The 23915-nt window shown below is 39.9% G+C and overlaps 1 protein-coding gene across 1 annotated transcript in view; it reads left to right on the top strand.

The window, feature by feature from the left end:
• LOC122558830 (rab GDP dissociation inhibitor alpha) overlaps nucleotides 1-15174 on the top strand; it is a 53434-nt gene extending 38260 nt beyond the window's left edge. Inside the window, exons 6-11 of the mRNA XM_043707642.1 lie at nucleotides 382-513; nucleotides 1288-1387; nucleotides 4421-4592; nucleotides 5242-5386; nucleotides 6780-6834; nucleotides 8711-15174. Of these exons, the coding sequence (XP_043563577.1) occupies nucleotides 382-513; nucleotides 1288-1387; nucleotides 4421-4592; nucleotides 5242-5386; nucleotides 6780-6834; nucleotides 8711-8860 (754 nt within the window). The 3' untranslated portion in view covers nucleotides 8861-15174. The remainder of the gene's footprint in view (nucleotides 1-381; nucleotides 514-1287; nucleotides 1388-4420; nucleotides 4593-5241; nucleotides 5387-6779; nucleotides 6835-8710) is intronic.
• Nucleotides 15175-23915: the final 8741 nt, after the last annotated feature.

The following is a 23915-nucleotide window of genomic DNA, read 5'->3' on the forward strand; positions in this document are numbered from 1 at the left end:
TAACACCACGTAGGCTAAGTCTCTTCATGACTTACTGGCAGCAGTATTGTATTATTAAATGTACTTTCTACTGAAAAGACATTACGTTGAGGCCCCACCACCCTATTCAGATGGTTATGGAAGGTTAGGTAACATTGTAGAATGGGAAGTTCTAATGTATTGCAGCATTGTCCCTTAACCACCAATCAACAAAATTTGACTAAGGTGTACTTACTAATTCTGCAGTGACCAGAGACCATGCTTTGAATCCTTCTGATCTATTGGTATCTCACCTGTGTATTGCTTTTGCCTAAGAGTTCATGTTTGTTGTCTTTTTTTTTAAAAGCAGGCTGATGGAATTTTGTTTTGTGAAGTTGTTACCATCTGCCATTTTGATTCCAGTTACTTGGACCAACCATGTCTGGATACCATCAATCGCATTAAACTGTACAGTGAATCATTGGCACGGTACAGCAAGAGTCCCTATCTTTACCCACTCTATGGGCTTGGAGAGCTGCCACAAGGCTTTGCTAGGTAAGCGCAGTACAAAATTGTGGAATTAATTTCTCAATCCAGGTTGTTGACAGTTATAAATCTGAGCATCATTGTGCTGTGACAGTAATTCCTCCTTACAGTTCCATATTTCTGACATTTAGATGGAACTTCCAACCCACAGCATCATTGGTGGCCAAATGAGTTTGGTCAGACTGGCCATCATTAAAACCAGTGTGAAATTCACTTGTTTTATTTTAAATCATAAGCGTATTCATATTTATTCAACTTTTTTATGGTGTTATTTCTTTCCTGCTGCAGTTTGGAGCAGCTCTTGCACTTAGGAAATCTGTTGTTGGTGCTGGGTATACGGTAACAAAACTTTATTGATTTAAGAATGTTCTCCATTCTCCGTAACAATGCTATTCAAGTCCATCTTTTGGATATTCTCTCTGAAAGTATGGTACATATATTTTGAGGAAATCAAATCATCAATTATTAACTTGGTACAATCAAATGTGTGTTGGGAATTCTGAGCCTAGTCATGCCTGAGACAAAACTGTCCAAGATGGTTTCTATTGCAACTCATAAGAGGAAGTCAGAATTTGGAAATTTCCATGCTGTTAATCTGTCTAGATATGTCTGAACATCAAATGGTCAGGCAAAATTCATCTTGGGTACCATTTGATGCCAGTGATGGTGTAACGTCCTGAGACATTATTAGGATGTCAGTGTTTGTACTCTATCTGTTAGATAACACTAATGAGCTGTTTCTCAAACTGAATTCCGATGTTTTTGTTTCTCTGTATTTTCCAGACTTAGTGCTATTTATGGAGGCACTTACATGCTTAACAAGCCAGTGGATGAAATTGTGTATGAGAAGGGACGTGTTGTGGGTGTCAAGTCTGAAGGGGAGGTAAGTTGGCTCTTTGTGGCGTGAAGCTGTATGAGCAGTTTTTAGAACTTATGTTATCAGTAATAAATCTAATAAGGAATTTGAGGGGAAAAACTGCTTTATGAATGTGGAACTATGTAGAGTAGTTGAGGCAAGTACGTAAATCACAAAACAAAAACAGTCCATTCAACCCGATTTGGTCTGTTTTTATTTCTTGGAGTCCTGTGTTATGACAGTCTCGATGCTTCCTTTGCTGAGGGGTACTTAGGGTACCCTGAAGGATGTAGATACCTTCTTGTATATAAATGAAAGTCTGTTTATTTTCCCTCCCGTCAATCTTTGCCCAATCTGATTAGCCTAATTTTCTACAGTATCATGGATCCTTGAAAGGGAACTAAAGAACATGGGGCTAAGATATACAGGCAGGGTTAAATGAAATTGCGGCTGGAAACTCATACATGGCAGCAACACTGATAAAACCTTTGGTATAAAGGCCTGTGGCTGAAAATGTGTTGCTGGAAAAGCGCAGCAGGTCAGGCATCATCCAGGGAACAGGAGAATCGACGTTTCGGGCATAAGCCCTTCTTCAGGAATGAGGCCTCATTCCTGAAGAAGGGCTTATGCCCGAAACATCGATTCTCCTGTTCCCTGGATGCTGCCTGACCTGCTGTGCTTTTCCAGCAACACATTTTCAGCTCTGATCTCCAGCATCTGCAGACCTCACTTTCTCCTATAAAGGCCTGTAGTTCTGCTATAAATTCTAATTACATTCAGGCAAAAGAAAAAATCAATTTGGAGTAATACATGAATTGAGGTTTGAAATAAGTGTCTCGATACAAAAAAAATTGTGATTGTCTTTAGTCAGCTCAGAGTTGATGCAATTTAAAGCATACAGGAGTCCTTGACTTAAGAATGCTTGTACTTAGGAACACAATCCCACACGTGACTGTAATTTTGAAGACCTGAAATACAAATATTTTCTCACGTTTACGAGTGGTTACTTTCATTGTCCTGCACTTGTGTTCCGACTTAAGTACTGGCTGACTTGTGAATGGACTCCAGAATGGAACCCTTTAACACATTTTTTTTATTTAATTACTTCTCCTCAAACCACTTTCTTTTGGCTGTGCACAACAAACACTTTTTTTGTCATTTACTAGATTAGATTACTTAGTGTGGAAACAGGCCCTTCGGCCCAACAAGTCCACACCGACCCATTCCCCTACATTACCCCTGCACCTAACACTACGGGCAAACTCCACACAGTCAGTCGCCTGAGGCAGGAAATGAACTCTGGTCTCTGGCGCTGTAAGGCAGCAATGCTAACCACTGTGCCGCCCATGGGTTAGGGTTAGGTCCTTCTATTTCTGTCATGGCCCTTCTATTTCATTTTATTTTCACCATCTCCCTTTTTTCACTTTTTTGTCGGTTGTTCGTTTGTGGAATATGGCATCACCAGCTGGGTTGCTGTGGGTAGACTTACAATGCCATCAGGGAGAGATTTTGATCCAGTGAAGAAATGGCAATGTTTCCAAGTCAGGGTAGTGAGTGGTTTGGAGAGAAACTTGCAATTGGTGGTGTTCCCCAATGTACTTGTTTTTGTACGTGGTGATGGTCATGGGAACTGTCTAAGGAGCATTGGTGAATTTCTGCAGTACATCTTGTAAGTAGCACAAGTTGCAGCAACTGAATGTCAGCAGTGAAGGCAATGGAATGTTTGTGGATGTGGTGCCAATCAAGTGACTAATCTGTCCTAGATGCTGTTAAGCTTCAAGAGTGCTGTTGGAGCTGCACTGTTCCAGAACAGTGTGGAGTATTCAGCCACATTGCTGACTTGTGCCTTGTCGAACGTGGATAGGCTTTTGGGAGTGAGGTACTCACTGAAGGATTCTTAGCCTCTGATTGCTTTTGTAGCCACAGTCGTCTTTGGGCTAGTCCAGTTCAGTTTCTAGTTGACGGTAACTGGCTGGAGTGTTTGTTGCTCATGGAGGAGATGGGCCTATGACATTAAAAATTACACCATGATCCATCTGCACAGCGACATTAGTGGGAAAGAGTGTTCTTTTTTTACCCAAGTTCTGAACCAAGCATTGAACTAAAACTGAAACCATTATGGAAAGCATGTACTCCCATTACTGTATCTTCAGGCAACTGGTATACTGAGTTAACAAACTGCTTGTCAGAAGGAAGTTTTCAAAACACTTAACTATGCCTAGAGCAGTATTACGAATAAATGAACAAAAAACTTCCAATTCTTGCAGTATCGAAATGAAAAGTGTAATCTGATGAGGTATCTGACAAGATTAATTTGGATATCCAGTTGTCAGACCAAGATCTTACACTGAGCACTGAGACTGTTCATCCACAGGCTATGCACTCCAGCACCTTTTCCTTAACTTTGCTCACCTGATAGCAAATCAGCTTTTTGTTTCATTTGTTTTCTGCTAATATGCACCAGGAAGGAGATTTTTCACAATGTGTGTTATTGTTGAGTTTTCAAGTAATATGAAGACATTATTAATATTACGAGGTGGTCACCAATTGTTACAATTTTGTGCAAAGTTGGGTGTTGTGCTCCACCTAACTGTAGCATTGGCCACAAACGTAGCCTTCAGAATCTATTGTGTTTTCGAATTTATCCCAGTTCTAATGAAAGGTCATTAATGTGAAATTTTTGGTTCTCTGTTTTCCCTCCTCTCAATGCTGCCTGTTGAGTATTTGTTGAGTATTTTGTTTCTGAATTTCAGCATCGACAGTATTTCACTCCCTCATTTTGTAGTGTTCTGTTTCTGTGTTAAGTAATCCGTTGTTCCATTTGTCCCTCCTTTTCAGGAAATTACTGTTTACGTTCATTTCAGGTGTTGGTACGAAAAGTACTGGAGGAACGTGATCATTCTCTCAAATTTGTTCTTTTTTTTGTTTTGTTTCTCTTTTTTGTTTTTTTTTTCTGTGATGACTGACTTTTATTGTGAATACTGATTCAAAAGCTTTAGTTTTGGACTCCTAACTCGGAAATAATTGGTATGAATCTTGAACTTTTGTTCTCTTTTACAGACCGCTCGTTGCAAGCAGCTGATCTGTGACCCCAGCTACGTCCCCAATCTGGTGAAGAAGGTTGGCAAGGTCATAAGAGTCATCTGTATCCTCAGTCATCCGATTAAAAACACTAATAACTGTAACTCCTGCCAGATTATCATTCCACAGATGCAGGTCAACAGAAAGTCAGGTAGTGTGTGATATTTTAAGCAAATTGCATAACATGAGAGGGAATTGTAGATCAACGAGATCTCTGGGCATCTTGGATGCCTCTTACACAAGTATTAACAGTGCTAAAAGTACACCAACGGCTCCATTGATGCAATATATTGTGCAATATGGTAGTGAGGCTGTGAACTATCTTCAACAATGGGCCAAATAACAACATGCTTGAGTCAGTCATGACAGACCCAATCACCTAACCAAGATAAAGTAACAGAGCTCTACCACAGTAGGCTCGAATTCCACAAGTGAATTGTGTGGCCGAGGCTTATGAGGGCCTAAAAGCAACCAAGGGGAGTCTTCCTGATATCTCTTCAATCGCTCTGGTTTGAGCATGTGCTCATTAGAATTTGGTTGAGAGCACCACCACCCTTCCACTCATGCCACCTTCATGACTTTTGAGCAGCCACCGCTTGCTCAGTGTCTATGCTCACAAATGAGGATTGGCTGCTTGGGCACGTCATAAGGCTGACAGTCCATGGCAAATTGTACGACAGCAGAATTAGAGGTTATCCAAAAAGAGAAGTGACTCACTATAGTTGTTCGATAGTGGTCATGCTGTAATTTTATTGAGTTGGTTTTCTTCAAATATGTGAACCAATGAGTTGTTCTTTCAGACATCTATGTTTGCATCGTGTCATATGCACACAATGTTGCAGCCGAAGGCAAGTACATTGCTATTGTCAGCACTACCGTGGAGACCAACAATCCTGAAAAGGAGGTTCAGCCAGCGCTAGAACTTCTGGATCCTATTGACAAATCGTAAGGCATTTCCTGGAACATTTTTATATCTTTTTAATTTAATACAAGGATAGATCTTACTTTTGTAGAATTACACAGCCTGTCTCTGTGCTATAAGTCCTACTTACCTTTAAGCTGGTGTTTAGAATATAGATTGGAGAGTTGGGGCAGAGAAATAGCAGATGGAGTTCAATCTGGGCAAATGCAAGGTGACGTATTTTGGAAGATCAAATTCCACAGCAAACTATATGGCAAAAGCCCTGGGGAAAATTGATTACAGAGAGATCTGGGCATTCAGGCCCACTGTATCCTGAAGGTGGCAACACGAGTCGATAGTGATCAGGAAGGCATGCTGCATGCTTTCATTCATCAGATGGAGTATTGAATACAAGAGTTGGCAGCCATGCTATAGTTGTATAGGACTTTGGTTTGGCCACATTTGGAATACTGCGTGCGGTTCTGTTCGTCACATTACCAGAAGGATGTGGATGCTTTGGAGAGGGTGCAGCCCAGGATGTTGTCTGGTATGGAGGACACTACTATGAAGAGAGGTTGAGTAGGTTAGGATTATTTTCATTAGAAAGACTGAAGTTTAGGGGGGACCTGATTGAGGTCTACAAAATAATGAAAGGTATAGACAGAGTGGGGGACTCAATTACTAGGGTCACGAGTTCAAGTGAGAGGAGGAAAGTTTGACATATGCCTGGAAAGTCCTTTACGCAGAGGGTGGAAGGTGCCTGAAACTCGTTGCCAGTGGAGGTGTTAGAGGCAGGCAGTATAGTTTCATTCAAGACGTATCTAGACAGATATGAGAGTGGGCAGGGACAGAGGAATACAGACCCTTAAAGAATAGGGGACAGGTTTCGATAATGAATCTGGATTGGCACAGGCTTACAGGGCCAAAGGGTGTGTTCCTGTGCTGTAATTTTCTTTTTGTTTTTTTGTTCTCTGTGAGCTTCCTTTTGCCTTTCATTCAGCCCCATCAATATTGCCTTCTCTTCCTCCCTCTCTCTCCCTTGCGTTTATCATACAGAGACTTGGTTGGAAGTAATTGAAAGAAATGTTTTCAGATTTTTTCCTATTTCCCTGTCTCTTATTGACCAGCATGAAACTCGGGTGAATTGATCACAGAAAAAAATTAGTCCTGTTTTATATTGGGAGTTGTGAAGTGTCCACTTTCCACTTGCTATGTGCTAACGTTAATCTCTAGTTCAATTTGATAAAAATTGATGCTGTCCTGATGAAAAGAGATGGATCTGAAGGGTTAACTCCATTTATACTCTGCAGAAATGCTGGATGCTGAGTATTTCCAACACTTTGTTTTTATTTCACGTACATTTACATTTTGATTTCCTGAATTCTTATCTAATTAAATAGCCTATACCTCTAATTCGTCCTTTATCTACTGTTCCAGATTTGTTTCCATCAGTGATTTGTACCAACCAACAGATGATGGGCAAACAAGTCAGGTATGGATTATGAATAAGGCTCAGTTTCTTTGAAGTGTGTTCCAATTCAACATATGTTGCATTGAGAAATGGAGAAGATGCATAGAGGAATCAATTCACTTTAAATGTTTTGGCATTACCATCAAAAAAATCAAAGTATGTGTAAGTTTCCCCAGTAAGTGGGGAAAAGTTACTTTGGTGGCAAAGTACACTAAGTTGGTGTGCTAGTATCCCATGGCACACTGCTGAGTTACAGATTCTGCCCCTCACGTTTCTATTAACTGAGTTCATGCTCTGTTGGATATGTGGTTGACAACTAAATCAACGTGTGTGGAATCAACTTCCTGAGGAAGTGATGGATGTGGGTACAATTACAGCATTGAAAGACATTTGAATAAGTACTTGAATAGGAAAGGTTTGGACGATTATGGGCCAGGAGCTGGCAGGAGTTTAGTTTAGGATTATGTTCGGCATGGATTTTTTTGGACCAAAGGGTCTGTTTCTGTGCTGTCTGACTCCGTGACCGTATGAAATGTTACCTTTCCTGTGGATATGGTCCATCTTCATTCAAGTTTCTTTGCCGCCTTGACTGACTACTTCATCCATGCAGATGGATGCAAAACCTTGCTTCAGATTGCAGCATCACTGTGATGCTAAATCATACACAGCTGCAGCTTCCTTGCACTATCCAAGGTATTGAAACTTATCTCATGATTGAAAGATTGTTAAGTAGTTAGGTAAAAGAAACTGATTTTAATTAAGTTGCAGTCACATGAAATAATCCAGGCTTTTTAATTCCTCCTACAGCTTTAAAGAAAAGTATTGTGCAAATTGAGAGATTTACCTAGGGAATTGGTTGTAGTTAAGCTAAACCCAATACACTTTTTAGCAGATTAATAACCATATGTTGAATTAGGCAGCAAAAGACTAGCTAAAATTTATAGGGATTTTATTATGTATGCGTAGTTCAGTACAAACCCAGGTTTTCATCTTGCCATTCCGAATCCTTTTCTCTGTCCAGGAGCTAACCACTGGGGAAGAACCCTGATCATTTTGTTGGTATTTTAATAACCCATCAGAAAATTGACCAGTCATCCAAAAAGGGCCCACGTCTTTTTTTCTTAAAATAACTTGTTCAAAGATTTTACTACACGCCTCTGTAACACCTGAGACTTGCACCCAGGTATCACCTTGCATCATAGATAGGTACACTGTTGTTGAGCCGCAAGAGCCCTCATGTTATTTTTGTAGGTTTTTATTATATCCAGAGGTGTTTGTACATGCAACTGAATAAACTTTTTCTTCTGATCACCAAATGTCCCATAGTATTTGGTTTCCATCTATTAGTCACTCATTTTACTGGTTTTTAAAATTACTTTTGCTAAATGCAATCTCCAAGAAACATCACCTGCTTTTAATAAAATCTGGAGATGTTCTGGTTGACCTGAGGCTTTTGTGGTGCAGCAGTAATATTGCTGCCTCTGAACCAGGAGACCTTGGTTCAGGTCCCACTTGCTCCAGAGGTCTGTGATAGCATCTCTGAACAGCTTGGTTAGAAAATATCTTCTGGTTGACCCTGCAAAGGGACCTGCATTTCTAACACTGGCATACCACAAAAATGTGATGGAACCTTTGCGGCAGCAATCTCTGCTCTTGTATGGAGGAAGGGCTAACCAATGACTTTTCTTACAGAAAGATACAATTGTGTTATTCTTGCACAGCTCCTCACAAGTGATCTATAAGCCACAAATCTGAATTTCAGGCAGGCTACATGCATTTGGCCTTGACTGTGGGATATGAATATGACTTCTGTTATATAATAAAAAAAGAAACAGTTGGTGGGGAGGACAACAGCAATGTTTTCTCCTAACTGTTTGTTATTTGGTTTTACTTACAGGTTTTTATCTCAAGTTCGTATGATGCCACCACCCATTTTGAGACAACTTGTGATGACATAAAAAGCATTTACAAGCGAATGACAGGCACAGACTTCGACTTTGAGAACATGAAGCGCAAACAGAATGACGTGTTTGGAGATGATGCATAGTAGTCATGCACTAGATTGTGTTCTGTTCCTTCACAGCACTTTCATATGAGAATACTTATGGAACTGTTAGTGAATTAGATTTCAACTTCCAGAGATACGTACAGTTGTCCAAAGAAATACCCACCTCTTCATTTTGATTTGTATTTCAAGTGTTTAGTTTTACTTATGGGGCGGGATGCAACTAAGAGGCAAGATTTCAAAGTCCAGTCTGGCGTATGTGGTCCTGTACTTGGTAGTCAAAGCTCTGCGTGCTTGACAAGTTTGTCATATATTGGTGCATCTATTATTGTAAAATCGGTCTTGAGGCCTATCTGTATGATGATTTTTGAATCTCATTTTCACTGCATACCGACTATTTGCATGTGAGTAAAAATTTAACATGTCCTATGAGTATAAACAGAGGGTCTCTACAAACTGTTCTCACTGAAACTTTTATTCCTTAATCTACATTCCCATGCATTATTGTACAGTTGAATCAACGTACCATGTATACTTTTGTTTTCTTGGTACGACTGGAGCGGTAACTCTATAACTGTCATATGTATTGTTACTGATCAGTGTTCAGAGGATCTACTAAGTTTGTGACTTTATTTATTAAAATAAACCATAAATCACTAATTTATAAGGCCTCTAGAGATCTGTACAATATCTTCCCATCTGTGCATATTACAGGGCTAATTACTGAGGAGCATTGCAGCTTTGAAGTATTGGGACCAGTTTTCTCAATATCTGTTGTGATTTGGTACAGGCGAGCAAATTTTTGGTTTTTCTGAAACTAGAGGCCCTGAAAGCAAGTGAGTGAGTAATGAGGCCAGTCCCAGCAGCTTTACGATGGCACAATTTTCAAGAGTAAATTGAGTCACCATGGCTGTTTCTTTTTTTCCCGTGAAGTAATGACCAACAATATGCAAGTTACTTAATAAGATAAACAGTAAACCAAGATCATATTTTTGATTCTTTTCTCCTGAATATATGTTACTAGGAAGAATGATTGAGCAAAACACTCTGTTCATTTTTGAGAAGCATTGGATGATGTGAAGGCATATTGAAGGGCAAATGAAAACTAAAGGTTAAGATGAAAAGGTTAAGATTAAACTGCATTTTTGATTAATAGACAGTCTGCTAAATACTTAGGAATTGCAAAACTGTAAACCTTTTGTGATTAGTACTCCTTCCCTATCCTTTTGTCTTGGCCAAATCACTTTCCTCTCAATTTAGTCTATTATTTGTTTTATTTCCTTATATTTTTGGGCAATTGCATCTTCGCAAATGCATTTACCCTGTCAGATAACCAGCAAGGTAACTGTCCAGTTGGGACTTAAACATATGGTTAGCTAGGACTGAGGTGGTTAAAAGTGCATAAGACAATGGTTTGCCCATTTGCTGATGGGCAATGAATTGTCAACTTGAAGGCAGTAGGCTCTGATTGAATGATGTGACAATGGATATGTCTTCGAATTTTGCTTAATTACCTTTTTGAAGATCAAGAAGTACGTGTAGGATTTATCTTCAGGAGTTTGGGTCCCATAGACTGGTGAGGTGGAGGGCATATGGGACAAGCAGCCTCCCATTCCTGTGTTTTCCTGTTTACATTTTACAGCTCTTCAAAACTAAACTAAATGAATTCCTGACACTGCATGAATTGTAAATGGGTTTCACCATAATATTTGAGAATTATATATCAAATTGCACAAAACTAATATCCCCTGAATGCAAAAGAGCAGAAATGAAAGAAGCAGGGCAAGAAGCACCATATCAGTCTGACAGAACGTCACAGGTTCCAGAACTTAGATCCCATGGGAGTTTTATCAATTGACTATTGTTGTCATGATTCAGCAGAAACAATTCTCATAGGAAAGTGCAAGTAGACTTTAATTTAATTATCCAGGTGTTAAATAGCTTCTCAACTAGATTTTAATCAATATTGTGTATGGATTTAGCTGCTTAGTATCTCCATATATTTGAAACTACTGCCTTGTACTGGCTCTTGAATTTTAGTTACGGTGGATACACATTTTACACATGTAACTTATAAAGTACTTTGTTTCTTTTATGGCATATAACAGGTAGTCAGCGGATAAACTTAGCGAACTTTATGTATGCAGAACAATGAGCCCAGCAGTGTAACTCCAGTCACATTTCAACAGTTCTGCTTTGTTTCCATCTCCCCTCTGGCTGTGCACGAGTAAGGTAAATTACTGTGACAGATTATACATCGCCCTATTATAAATGTTACAACGACCTCCACGTCCAGTGTGGATTTGCATAGTTACTGGGTTCTCTGCTGTTTAGTAACCTAAACAGTTTCGGAACTCTTCACTCCTTTTAAATAAGGTGCTTCAAATCGGAATGAAATGGGCATCAGTCAAGCATTCTTGTGAATTTTAAACTTGGCAAAGAATGCATTTTTTTTTTGTTTTCTCTCTCCATTTTGACTTTTAGAAATCCTATGACAGTAAACTGGCAAACAACTGAGTACTCAATAAGAATTATATTAGAGTACGGGCAAGTACTGAATGGGATCTCATGGCACTAGGATGACAAATATTTTGAGTTTATATCAATGACCTGAATCCAGAAACCTCTGCGCAAAGTCTTCAATCTTTGCCAACTATTCCAGACCAGGAGCATAGGGGAATAACAGGAGGCACCTGGAATTAATCTATAAATGTCAGTGATGTGATAAAGGGAGTTTAAGGATTTGGATGCAGTGTTTGTGAAGGATTAATGGTATATTTGCATGTTGGGATGGTGCGTGACTTGGAGGTGAACTTGGAATTGGTTGTGTTCCCATTTCTTTGCTGCTCTTGTCCTTTTGAGGTGGTAGAGATTGCAAGTTTGGAAGGTGGTGTAACAAGTTCCTTGAATTGTTGCAGTGTATCGTGTGATGTTACACATTGATTCACAATGACAATGTTGAAGGTGGCAGTTGGAGTCAGTCATGTGGTTCTACAGTGAAGCTTTGATCATTAGATCTTCACTTGTCTGTTTTTGCTTTGAAGGTGAAGTGAATGCTCCAGAGAGCCAGATTATCTCTTATGTGGAAGACCAGGTGCTGCAATTTATATCCTACTTGTCGTCTGTATAATGGAAGATGGGATATTTGACAGATTTTAACTTGGTTCCATTCCGTTTGTTTGTGAATGAATGTACAGTGTGATGCCACTCAAAAACCTGTAACTGCGTTTGAGACTATTATTTGTTTGAGGATGAGTTAAAATGGACATTTTATAGACAGTGTTCATCTATGAAGCGTTTTTCTGCCCTCTGACCTCTTTCCAAAATAACCAGATGGTAATCACATATGTTTTAAACAATGTGTCATGTAACAAAATACATGAGCTATAAGGCCATAATACAATTACAAAGTGGCTAGATTTGATATGTGTTGGAGAATTGAGTTCTCCACAGTTTCTGGAGCTCATTTCTCTAGTCTGAGACAGCATCCTTACTTCCTCGGTCTATTTTGGTTGAAAAGAAATTTGCTTGAAGCCAGTAATGTTGGTGTTGACTTGCTGACTTGAATGAGATCCATTTTGCAGTTTTTTTTCTTCATGCTTTTGTCTATTCTTGATGGTTACCAGTGTTTTCCCAAACACCTGGCCTTGCAAGTAATTTTGCGCTTTGGACTCGTATGTAGATTGAGTTTAGTTTCTCTCTTTCCCCCCCTGATTTTCTTGTAGACTTATAAATAAAATTGATATTGTATTTGGAGTGAAATATTATTTGAGACATATGATAGGAAATTCTGCACTGAGTGGTTGAAAGAATGGCATCGGTCATGTTGAAGAATTTCTAACTATTTTCTTTTCCTTGTGTAACCTGTGCATAAACTTGAACTTTGCTGCAAATGCACATTGAGCAAAGTTACCCCATCATTCAATTAATTTATGAATTATACTTTGATACCGCCCATGGACTAAGCCATTTCCAATCCCATCATCACAGGCACATTGTCACATATTGCAGTACTGAGCCAAGTAATCTTAAAAAGGCTGTGATCCAGTGAGGAGATGTATAACTCGTAGTAGAAAAGACTTGTGAATGCACTAGCACAGTCATCTGTTGAGTCAATAGGCCCTGCAGTTGCTTCTCCAAGGGGAGGGGACTGGTGAACAAAACATATAGTAAGGAAAGTCTATAACAAGTTCCCAGAAGAAGACAACCACGTGTCATTATCCTTTCCCTTAAAACACCAATAGATCAGAAATTTGGTGGTGTGTTGGGTGTGGAGCTTATTCCTATTTTAAGAAAATATTTGATATTAATGAGATAACAGCAGAATGTTTATACACACTGAATTTGACAATGCTATGATCCTTAATTTTCAAAAAAAATTTTGGATTTCCAGTTAATAGCTGAAAAAAATCAAAACAAAATTTCCCATTCATTTTTTTTTACTACAAATCAATTCAGAGCATTTGACTAAACACTTCCTGCAGGTATTTGTACTTTAAACCACAGAGTAGAACTTCCCCTTTCTCCTGTAAAACAACTAAAAGCCCTCTTGACAGATGTTACACTGTCCTTTAAGTAGATGTTCATTTCTCCAGAAGCAACTCAGTGATTCTGAGTGTACTTTTGTTCGTTCTTTTTCTGATAATCCTGGCATATGTTCCTGCACTCTGCTTTAAACCAGTGTTGATCCCCTGGTCCGATGCCAATGGTAGTGAAAGGGGTATTCTGGGCCGTTTTGGGTTGTGGTTGAAAATCATGCTGCTGCTTATGGCCCACAGTGTCCCATACATGCCAGTTTTTAGCTACTTGATCTGTTCTGAATTTATCTCATTTAAGATGTTTATTGCACAAATTATAGAAGGCACCCTTAGTGAGAATGCAGGCTTAGTCCGCAAAAGGATTACATGTTAGCCACTCTTACCTGTACTGTCATGGATTGAAACATCCATGACAGACTGAAGCAAGATCTCATAGATTTTTCCATTCTTGCTTCCTTCACTACTTGATGTTTATTCTTCTGGGCTTTGTTAGTCCTTGTACTACCAAGTCACTTGACACAAGCAAAGCAAACCAAGTCAACAGGTTGCTTCTTTCATTTGGTGTTTGTCAAACTGATTCTGTGCAAACTAATAGTTGTTTCACTACTTACAACTTTAAAATCTACTTGTAGTCAAGTAATTCCTATCAGTTGATGAATGTTTGGTGGGGGGGGGGGGGAACACTACAGGTATGAAAGTCAGCTATGGCTCATTTGGAAGTACTCTTGCCTCAGAACCCAAGTTCTCCAGGTTGAAGCCCCACCCCCAGGATCTGTGTGTGTAAAAGCCAAATCCAACACACTGTTAAGGATTCCATCTGATAGGAAGACCGAGACCTGTCTGCTTGTTCAGGTAGTTGTAAAAACTCTCACAACGCTATTTCCAGGAACAGGCAAGTTCTCCCCAGTGTCCTGGCCAATATTTATCTCCATGAACACAATTACTTATCTGATCATTCACAGTACTAATAACATTATCCTAAAAGTTTTGTTGAAGTATGTGTCCTGCTCTTCTGTTGTCAATACAGCAGAAGCCAAGATGCTATACAAGTGCAAGTCTTTAACATATCCCTTGGGCTGAGGAGCCCACTTATCTTCATACTTCAGCTAGCAGAAAATTCCTTTCAGCAGAATTTCTGCAGTAAACCTCTGGCCAGCTTTTTTTTTCCGCCTGTGCCAAGGGTTCATTTTCAAGAAACTGTTAGGTAGCTTTTCCAAGTAGTCAACTTTCATTTGCAGTCTAGATATTGTATGAGCAGACTCATTAAGTGAAAGGCATGAAGGAAAAATCTGATATCATAACTTGAAATGTGCACGTACCAGCAGGGACCATTGAATAATGATCAAGATTAGAGAATGTTTTATTTGTGTACTTTGTCTATTGTTGCCATGGCTAAAATCAAGTACAAGCACAAATTTGGTGGTCTGCATAGTTCGGTCTTCTGCCATATAGTGCATATGTCCACTGAACCACAGGCAGCTTTAACCATTGTTGAGCAGAAACTAAACGTTTATGTGATTACCTTGGCCTTTTAATGAGTCATTCCTTAATTGAATAATTGTTATTATGGTTTAAACAATAAAAACTTGTTACTAACTTCAAAGATGCACTTTTAGCAGAATATTGTATTGTGAGTTTGTTCTCTTAGATACCTGTGCTTGCTGTGTGTGTATAAACCATTGCTCTCTGTGGCATGGGAATGCCAAAGTTTTAGATGGCTTGTGTACTGCTCTGTACTCGACACTTTCCTATAATGTAGAAAATGAGGATGTGTTTCTGTTCTCCAACATTAAAAACATTAAAAAGTATTTAAAGCAAGAAGCATGTCTTGTTCTTTTTAAGATATTTTATTTCAAGTGAAGCTAAGAAAATGGAAAAGCTACTGGTGAACTTGATCATTGAGCTTGGTTATTGAATCTTACTGTAATCTTTAAACCACATTGTCATCCAAATTAAACATGAGAAGACCTGGTAAGTTGACATTATGGCGAGTCAATTGTAGAAATTACAGCAGGAAATGAAGCTTGCAAAGGCTGGTGTTGGCTTGTTAACTGGAACTGTCTTCTCTAATTACAGGTTCCTTTATATTGAAAAATGAACATTGATGTATCAGTTCCAGCAGAAAGTCCCAAGACACTTCACAGAGCATTAAATATAATTTGACACTGAGCCAGATGAAGAGATGTTGGTATATGACAAAAACCCTGACCAAAAGCAAGTTCTAAGGAGTGTCTTAGTGTTTTGGAGGGGATTTGTGGAGCCTCATCCTTTGGTAATCAACTTCAAATTGCAATGAAAACTGGGAAGAGAGAATTAAGAGTGCAGAAATAGTGAACACTTGTAACTGAATGAAGTTGCAGAGATGGCAAAGAGGTTGAGATTTGAAAACTAGATGCAGAATTGGCTGTTGTATATACTTGACCAACTTCCTTATTTTTAAAATCTTAATTACTGTGCCTCAGTAGTTACCTGCAAAGCATTACCAACAAGAAGTGAGGATTTGTTGAAGAGAATTTGAATACAGGTTGTTCTTCTATAATGTGATGCATGCGTTCTTGTGCAACCCCGCATTATCGAAAAATTGCACTTTAGGAACGGTGTTTCAGGTGTTGGCAATGTCATCCAGAGAAAGTATATTTCTGTCAGTGTGAAAGGGAAGGCTGATAGGTAGGGAATGCTGGATGACTAAAGAAATTGAGGGTTTGGTTAAGAAAAAGAAGGAAGCATATGTCAGGTATCGACCGGATAGATTGAGTGAATCCTTAGAGTATAAAGGAAGTAGGAGTTTACTTAAGAGGGAAATCAGGAGGGCAAAACGGGTACATGAGATAGCTTTGGCAAATAGAATTAAGGAGAATCCGAAGGGTTTTACAAAAATATTAAGGACAAAAGGGTAACTAGGGAGAGAATAGGGCCCCTCAAAAGATCAGCAAGGTGGCCTTTGTGTGGTTCCACAAAAAATGGGGGAGATACCAAACAAATATTTTGCATCAGTATTTACTGTGGAAAAGGATATGGATGATATAGACTGTTGGGAAATAGATGGTGACATCTTGAAAAACATCCATATTACAGAGGAGGAAGTGCTGGATGTCTTGAAACGGTTAAAGGTGGATAAATCCCCAGGACCTGATTAGGTGTACCCGAGAACTTTGTGGGAAGCTAGAGAAGTGATTGCTGGGCCTCTTGCTGAGATATTTGTATCAATAGTCACAGGTGAGGTGCCAGAAGACTGGAGGTTGGCAAATGTGCCACTGTTTAAGAAGGGCGGTAAAGACGAGCCACGGAACTATAGACCAGTGAGCCTGACCTCAGTGGTGGGCAAGTTCTTGGAGGGAATCCTGAGGGACAGGATGTACATGTATTTGGAAAGGCAAGGACTGATTTGGGATAGTCAACATGGCTTTGTGTGTGGGAAATCATGTCTCACATACGTGATTTTTTTGAAGAAGTAAAAAGAAGATTTAGGGCAGAGCAGTAGATGGGATCTATATGGACTTCAGTAAGGCATTGGACAAGGTTCCCCATGGGAGACTGATTAGCAAGGTTAGATCTCATGGAATACAGGGAGAACTAGCCATTTGGATACAGAACTGTCTTCTGAGCCAGAGGGTGGTGGAGGAGGGTTGTTTTTCAGACTGGAGGCCTATGAGCAGTGGAGTGCCACAAAGATCGGTGCTGGGCCCTCTACTTTTTGTCATTTACGTAAATGATTTGGATGCGAGCATAAGAGTTTAGTTTGCAGATGACACCAAAATTGCAGGTGTCGTGGGACAGCGAAGAGGGTTACCTCAGATTACAACAGGATTTGGGCCAATGGGCTGAGAAGGGGCAGATGGAGTTTAATTCCGCTAAATGCGAGGTGCTGCATTTTGTGAAAGCAAATCTTAGCAGGATTTATACACTTAATGGTAAGGTCCTAGGTAGTGTTGCTGAACAAAGAGACCTTGGAGTGCAGGTTCATAGCTCCTTGAAAGTGGAGTCGCAGGTAGACAGGATAGTGAAGAAGGCGTTTGGTATGCTTTCCTTTATTGGTCAGAGTATTGAGTACAGGAGTTGGGAGGTCATGTTGCAGCTGTACAGGACATTGGTTCGGCCACTGTTGGAATATTGCATTCAATTCTGGTCTTCCTATCAGAAAGATGTTGTGAAACTTGAAAGGGTTCAGAAAAGATTTATGAGGATGTTGCCAGGGTTGGAGGATCTGAGCTACAGGGAGAGGCTGAACAGGCTGGGGCTGTTTTCCCTAGAGCATTGGAGGCTGAGGGGTGACGTTAGAGGCTTACAAAATTGAGGGGCATGGATAGGATAAATTGGCAATGTCTTTTCCCTGGGGTCGGGGAGTCCAGAACTAGAGGGCATAGGTTTAGGGTGAGAGGGGAAAAGATATAAAAGAGACCTAAGGGGCAACTTTTTCACGCAGAGGGTGGTACGTGTATGGAATGAGCTGCCAGAAGATGTGGTGGAGGCTGGTACAATTGCAACATTTAAGAGGCATTTGGATGGGTATATGAATAGGAAGGGTTTGGAGGGATATGGGCTGGGTGCTGGCAGGTGGGACGAGATTGGGTTGGGATATCTTGTCGGCATGGATTGAAGGGTCTGTTTCCACGTTGTATGTCTCTATGACTCGAAGACTCTAATTGCGTTAGAGCCTTCAGTTTTCAAAGTACGTGCTATAGAAACTGTCCCCAATTCGTCAATCGTGTTAATGAAATGCGAGTTCTAGCAGAATGACCAGTATGGCTAAAAAACATCCACATCTTGTCGAAGTATTTCATCTTGCAAGTATGAAAGGAGAATGCTGGTTGGATAGCAAGTGCACTCTGGTAGAGGAATTGCCTTTACCAATATGCTAGTTCGTAATGACTGATTGTTAACTGCTAAGCTTCGTTTCAAGTTTAAACCAGGCATGTTGACCCTGGTCGAGGCATTGCCCTGAGAAATGAACCTGAGAGTGTTGATTGGTTAGTTGAAACTTGTCTCGTTGCATTGAAACAGTCAGTGCCCAAGGGAGACAAAAGGGGTAAAACACACTTGACTTCATCCTTCTCGATTTGCTCGCTGCAGTTGCATCTGTCCATGACAGTATCAGCAAGTAACCACGACACAGTCCTTGGAGAGATGATGTCCCTCCATTGTGTTGGATGGCGCTATCACTATATTAAACTGGACATACTTTGAACAACTCATCTGAGCGATAAGTGCTGGCCACTCAGTGATGCCCACCTCTCATTTGTGGATAAAGAAGAAAGCCATTGTTGATTGCTATTTATAATCCCATCTGGTTTACTAATTTCCCTGAAAGAAGGAAAAAGACCGACCTCTGACTCCAAACATGAGATTGCAGTTGACTTTTAACTGTCCTCTCAAATTAAAGAATTTAAACGGGAAAGACCACCCATCAAAGTACTGGCAATGGCAACAGCAATCCCAGATCTATTGAGCTTCAGTCACCTGGCTCCTTTATTTCATGGACTCATCAAGCAATAGCCCAATATATTCAAACTACCTGAATCATACCATACAGCTAACAATCCAGATGCCAGCATCACTCTCTGGCTATGCCTTGTCCCACAGACTTGGCAGACCTCTCTGATGCAGTGGTATATAGTAGGGAGGGAATTGTGTTGGGGTCCTCGACATTGACTTTAGAAGCCTCATGACTTTGGGTCAGGCAGGGGAAAGGAAACATTCTGGTTACAGTCTACTATCCCCCATGTACTACTTGGAGGAAGCACTAAGGATGGCAAGGACATAATGCAGTCTGGGTGCAGGGCAGGGATCTTTAATGTTCATCACCTAAGAGTGGCTCAGCAGCAACACTACTGACCGAGCTGGCTGTCCTAATGCACATAGTTACCACATAGTGTCTGTGGTAAGTGATGAAGGAACTAACGAGGGCAAAGCTTACTTAACTTCATCCTCAATCTTGGATGTCACAAATGCATTTGTCAATGATAATATCAGCACGAGTGACCATCTCACAATCTTGGGACAATGTCCATGTGGTGCCACTGTGTTGAATGGAGCCTAGCAAATTGCGGATATCAATGAAGCACTATGGATCATCAGCAGTAGAATTGTATTAAACCATAGTCAACCAATCATGGCCGGTCATGCCATTAACATCAAAGCAATAGGTAAATCCTGGCTCAATAAAGAGTGCAATTGGGCATGTCAGGCAGACCTAAAAATGAGGTGTCAACTTGCTGAAGCTACAACACTAAACTATTTATGTCCCAAATAATGAAAGCAGTATGTAATAGGTTAAGCAATCTCACAGCAATGGATCCAAGTTCTTCAGCCCTCGCAGCTCCATTCATGAATGGTGCTAGACAATTAAATAGCTCAGGAGAAGGTTACACAAAAATATTTATTCTCAAAAATGGAAAGAAACCAACACCTTAATGCAAATACCCTGCAGAAGTGCAAGGTGGATGACTGACTTCAGCACTTCCTCTGGTCCCCAGAATTCCTGATGTCAGTCTTTAAACCAGTCTGATTCACTTCAGGTTAGACGTGCTCTGATAACCATAGTATCCATAAAAGACACTGAGACGTAGGAATAGAAGGCCATTTAGCCCTTTTGAGCCTGTTCTATCACTCAATAAGATCATGGCTGATCCAACAGTCTGCTTTCTTACCCTTTCCCTGTAATCATTGATTCCCCTACTGATCAAAATCTATGTATCCCAGTCTTAAATGTGCATAGGGAACCTGATCCCATATCTCTTTGTGGCAAGGCATTCAAAAGAGTCTCAAACCTCAGAAATAACCCCCAAGCTATTGATAGAGGGGGATTCACTGATACCGTTGACAAGTGGTAGTGGTCAGATTCATTCTTGTTGGAAGTGGTCATTGCGTAACATTTGTATGTTGTGAATGTTACTTGCTATTTTTTGGTCCAAGCCTGAACATTATCCAGATTTTGTTCCACTGAAACTGTGCGTGCTCAGGTGCAGTAAAGCAAAGGTAAGTGTGAAGTTGTTCACCTTCAGTACTGAAAGCAGAATGCTGAGTAACATTAAACTGGTGACAGACTGGGCAATATTAATTTACAAAGTGTCATTGCACACCAGTCATTGAAAGGAAGTATGCAGATGATATGTTGGTCCTCGTTGCAAGAGGGTTTTGAGTACAGGAGTAAGGTTGTCTGGTTGCAGCTGTAAGGGCCTTAGTGACACCACACTTAGAAAAATGTGTGCCGTTTTTGGTCTCCTTTGCTAAAAGACATATTCACTATACAGAGAATGCAGTCACATTTCATCATACTGATCCTGAGATAGTAACTTTGTGATATGAGGAGGGATTTTTGTCAACTGGGCCTCAAATGAAACTTAAATTTTTCATCAAAACAGGACAGACTGAATGCAGGGATAATGTTTCCTCCGGTTGGATGGTCCAGAGAAAGAGTCATGGTCTCAGGATATGTGGTAGTCCATTTCAGGGTGAGGTGAGGAGAATTTGTCTTCACTGGGGTTGTGAACTGGAACTGTCCAGCACAGAAGGCTGTGGAAGCTAAGGCACTGAATATATTTGAGATTTCTGGAGGCCAAAGGTGTCAAGGAGTCAGACAGGAGTACAGCGTGCTGTTAGAGGATCAGTCCTGATCAGATTAAGAGGTGGAGCACACTTGATGGGCAAAATGGCCTATTCCTGCTCCCATTTTCTATATGTATACATCAAATTTCCTTTTGAAAGTTACTATTTCTGGCCCCCATTCAGGTAGTGTGTTCCTGATAATAATTCACTGCATTAGACAATTTTCCTTATCTTACCTCTGGTTCTTCTGCTACATTTAATGTAAATTTATTGCCCTTGATGATCAATTCTCCAGCTAGTAGAAACAGTTTCTCGTTATTTACCGCATTAAAAACACTATTTTCTTAACACTATAGTAACCAAGTTGATTGTGAACCTCCGCGACACTATGAAACTTCAACAGTGTTGAATGCTTTCCCCAGTAATTTTATTTTTAGATAAAGCAGCTGACAGGCATTTTGTTTATTCAAAGACTCTGTGCCAGTGATGCTGCCAAAAAGATCACTTATAATCAAGAACAGAGGCCAATTGTTTCTTTAAGTTCTGCTTTGTTGTGTATCTCCCTTTTCATTTTTTTACAAAATCAATTCGTCTAACGTTTTAAAGACCATGCAGCAGCAGTACTGTGCAGAGTTATGCTTACAGAATTACAGAAATGTTTTCATCACACTGGAGAGTGCACAGAAGAGATTTATAACATTGCTACTAGGACTGGTGAATTATTGCTATAAATAGATGTTTGCTAGGAAAGCACTTGAGTAGTGCTGAAAAAAGGTGTGTTTTGCCAAAGCTTTTTATCTTGTACTCATCAGGACAATTTGCAAGAATACACAGTTAAGGGTATTTAAGGTTTAATGCTGTTTGGCAAGTGGATTATTATCGGTAGGGGCATTGCCATGTGGAATGATGACTGACAGTTAACATCCAGGCTTTGTTTAAATTTTAAAGCAAGCAGGTTGACTCAGATTGCTTAAGGTATTGCTCTCATAAGTGAACCAGAGAATGGCTATCACCTATTAAGTTGAGTTGGATCAGTTATAATGCAAGTACATTTTTTTTCTGACTGCAAAAGGTGAGTGTCTTATGTTTTAAGATATGTAGCTTCTAGTACATGCAAGTGTGCCACATTGAGCCTAAATGACAATTATAATTTAGTTGTCAGCACAATTCTTTGTATGCTTGGGATTATACAACAAATGTTGTCTAGTTGCGGAATAACATCTCATGTATTGTTGGTTTTGCAAATGGAGTATTCATTGAACTCAATATGTAGTGAAATAGAGCACATTAGAGCTATGTTGCAGGATAATGGCTAGTTGGCATTTTTTTCATTGTATGTTGTGCAAACTCATGATGGTTCTTGGGTCATCATTATTGGTCCTGGAAAGTGCACGGTCTACCTCAGATTACCTTGGAAGGGTAAGGTAGCACACATAGGTTTGAACAAAAGGTAGTAGCAACATCTAATGGGTTGTTTCCCACTGCTATTATGGTGTATTAACATGAGTAGTGTTTGCCACTAATAGGATGCTGCTATCAAGCCAAAAAGGCTTTTTGCCGATCGCACAAGTTAATGCTATATGAATTTCAGTGCAGGGATGATGTTAGGCATGCAGTTCAACTGTCCAAGAGACTAATGGACCATGTCTATCAGCAAGTTTCTTCACCTGATCACAACAAGCAAGATGCTGACTGTACCTAGTCAGTAATTGGACAATATTTGCTGGCTCATCATTGTGTGTGAAGAATTATGCAGAAAGTCAATTCAGGAAAAACTGTCAGGCTTGCAGTGTGGCATGGCTTTGTGTCCTGGAGACTACATACATTTATATACAGACCCTGTCCTTTGTGAACAAAAAGAAACAAGCATGCACTGTGTCTGTTTCAACTCAACAAGCCTTTTACTGGTTAATTTCTCAGGACAATGCCTTTACATATCAGGGCCAACTTGCCTGTTTTAAAATGTAAATAATTCCTGGCAATTAACTGCCAATCATTATTAACTGGAGGTGTATTCTCCATGGCAGTGACTCTACCATTCAGACTGTACTTGCCAACCAGTCAGCATCCTCTAAATTAGTATGCTTGTAAATTGTCCTGATTAGTAAAAGAGGAAAATTTGAAACAAAAATAAGTTTCCATTTTCAACGTATTATCAGAAAATATTGATTTGGCTAGGTTTCCTTTCTTGGAACAGAGGGGTTGAGGCTGGGATCTAAATGAGACGAATGAAATCATGAGGACCCAGGAGAAGGATCTAGTTCTCTCAGTGGAGAGGTGAAAAAACAGGGTAGGGGACAATTTGAGTGAAAGTAATGTTAGATGTATTAGATGGCAGGTCAGGAGAATTTGTTTACACCTTGAAGGTGCTGAGGATCTGGGAATTGAGATGATGAAATACAATTAGAGACATAAAGCTCATTCAGTGTTTTTTTTTAAAAAATGGATTATGCACTGAAGTGCCATGTGCTACAGAGCTATTGATTTAAGTACAATGAAACATTTTGCTTTGCAGGCAGTACAGAGAGATCATAACATACAAGGACATACAGATCATAAGGTATTTAGATAAAGTGAGACATTAAAGGTTATGATCTTGCTTTTGTGCAGCCAATATTAGATTTGAAATTAGAGCGATCTCTTCAGCAATCTAATAACAGTAAGGAAGAAGCTGTTCTTGAATCTTTTGGTATGTATGTTCAAGTTCCTATATCTTCTGCCTGACATAAGAGGTTGGCAGAAAGTATTACCAGGGTGTGAGGGATCTTTGGCAGCCTTTCCATGGTAACAGGATATCTAAATGGAGCACATGGAAGAGATGTTGGCTTTCGTGATGTTCTGGGCTGTGTATACAACTTTCTGTAGTTTATTGTCCTGGGCAGAGCAATTGCTATACCAAGCCATTATGCACCCAAATAGAATGCTTTCTGTGGTGCATCTGTAAAGTTTGGTGAGGATCCTTATGGACGTGTCGAACTTCCTAAGCCTCTTGAGAAAGAAGTGCCGCCTTGACC

Source organism: Chiloscyllium plagiosum, chromosome 18, assembly GCF_004010195.1.
Source record: "Chiloscyllium plagiosum isolate BGI_BamShark_2017 chromosome 18, ASM401019v2, whole genome shotgun sequence".
Taxonomy (NCBI): domain Eukaryota; kingdom Metazoa; phylum Chordata; class Chondrichthyes; order Orectolobiformes; family Hemiscylliidae; genus Chiloscyllium; species Chiloscyllium plagiosum.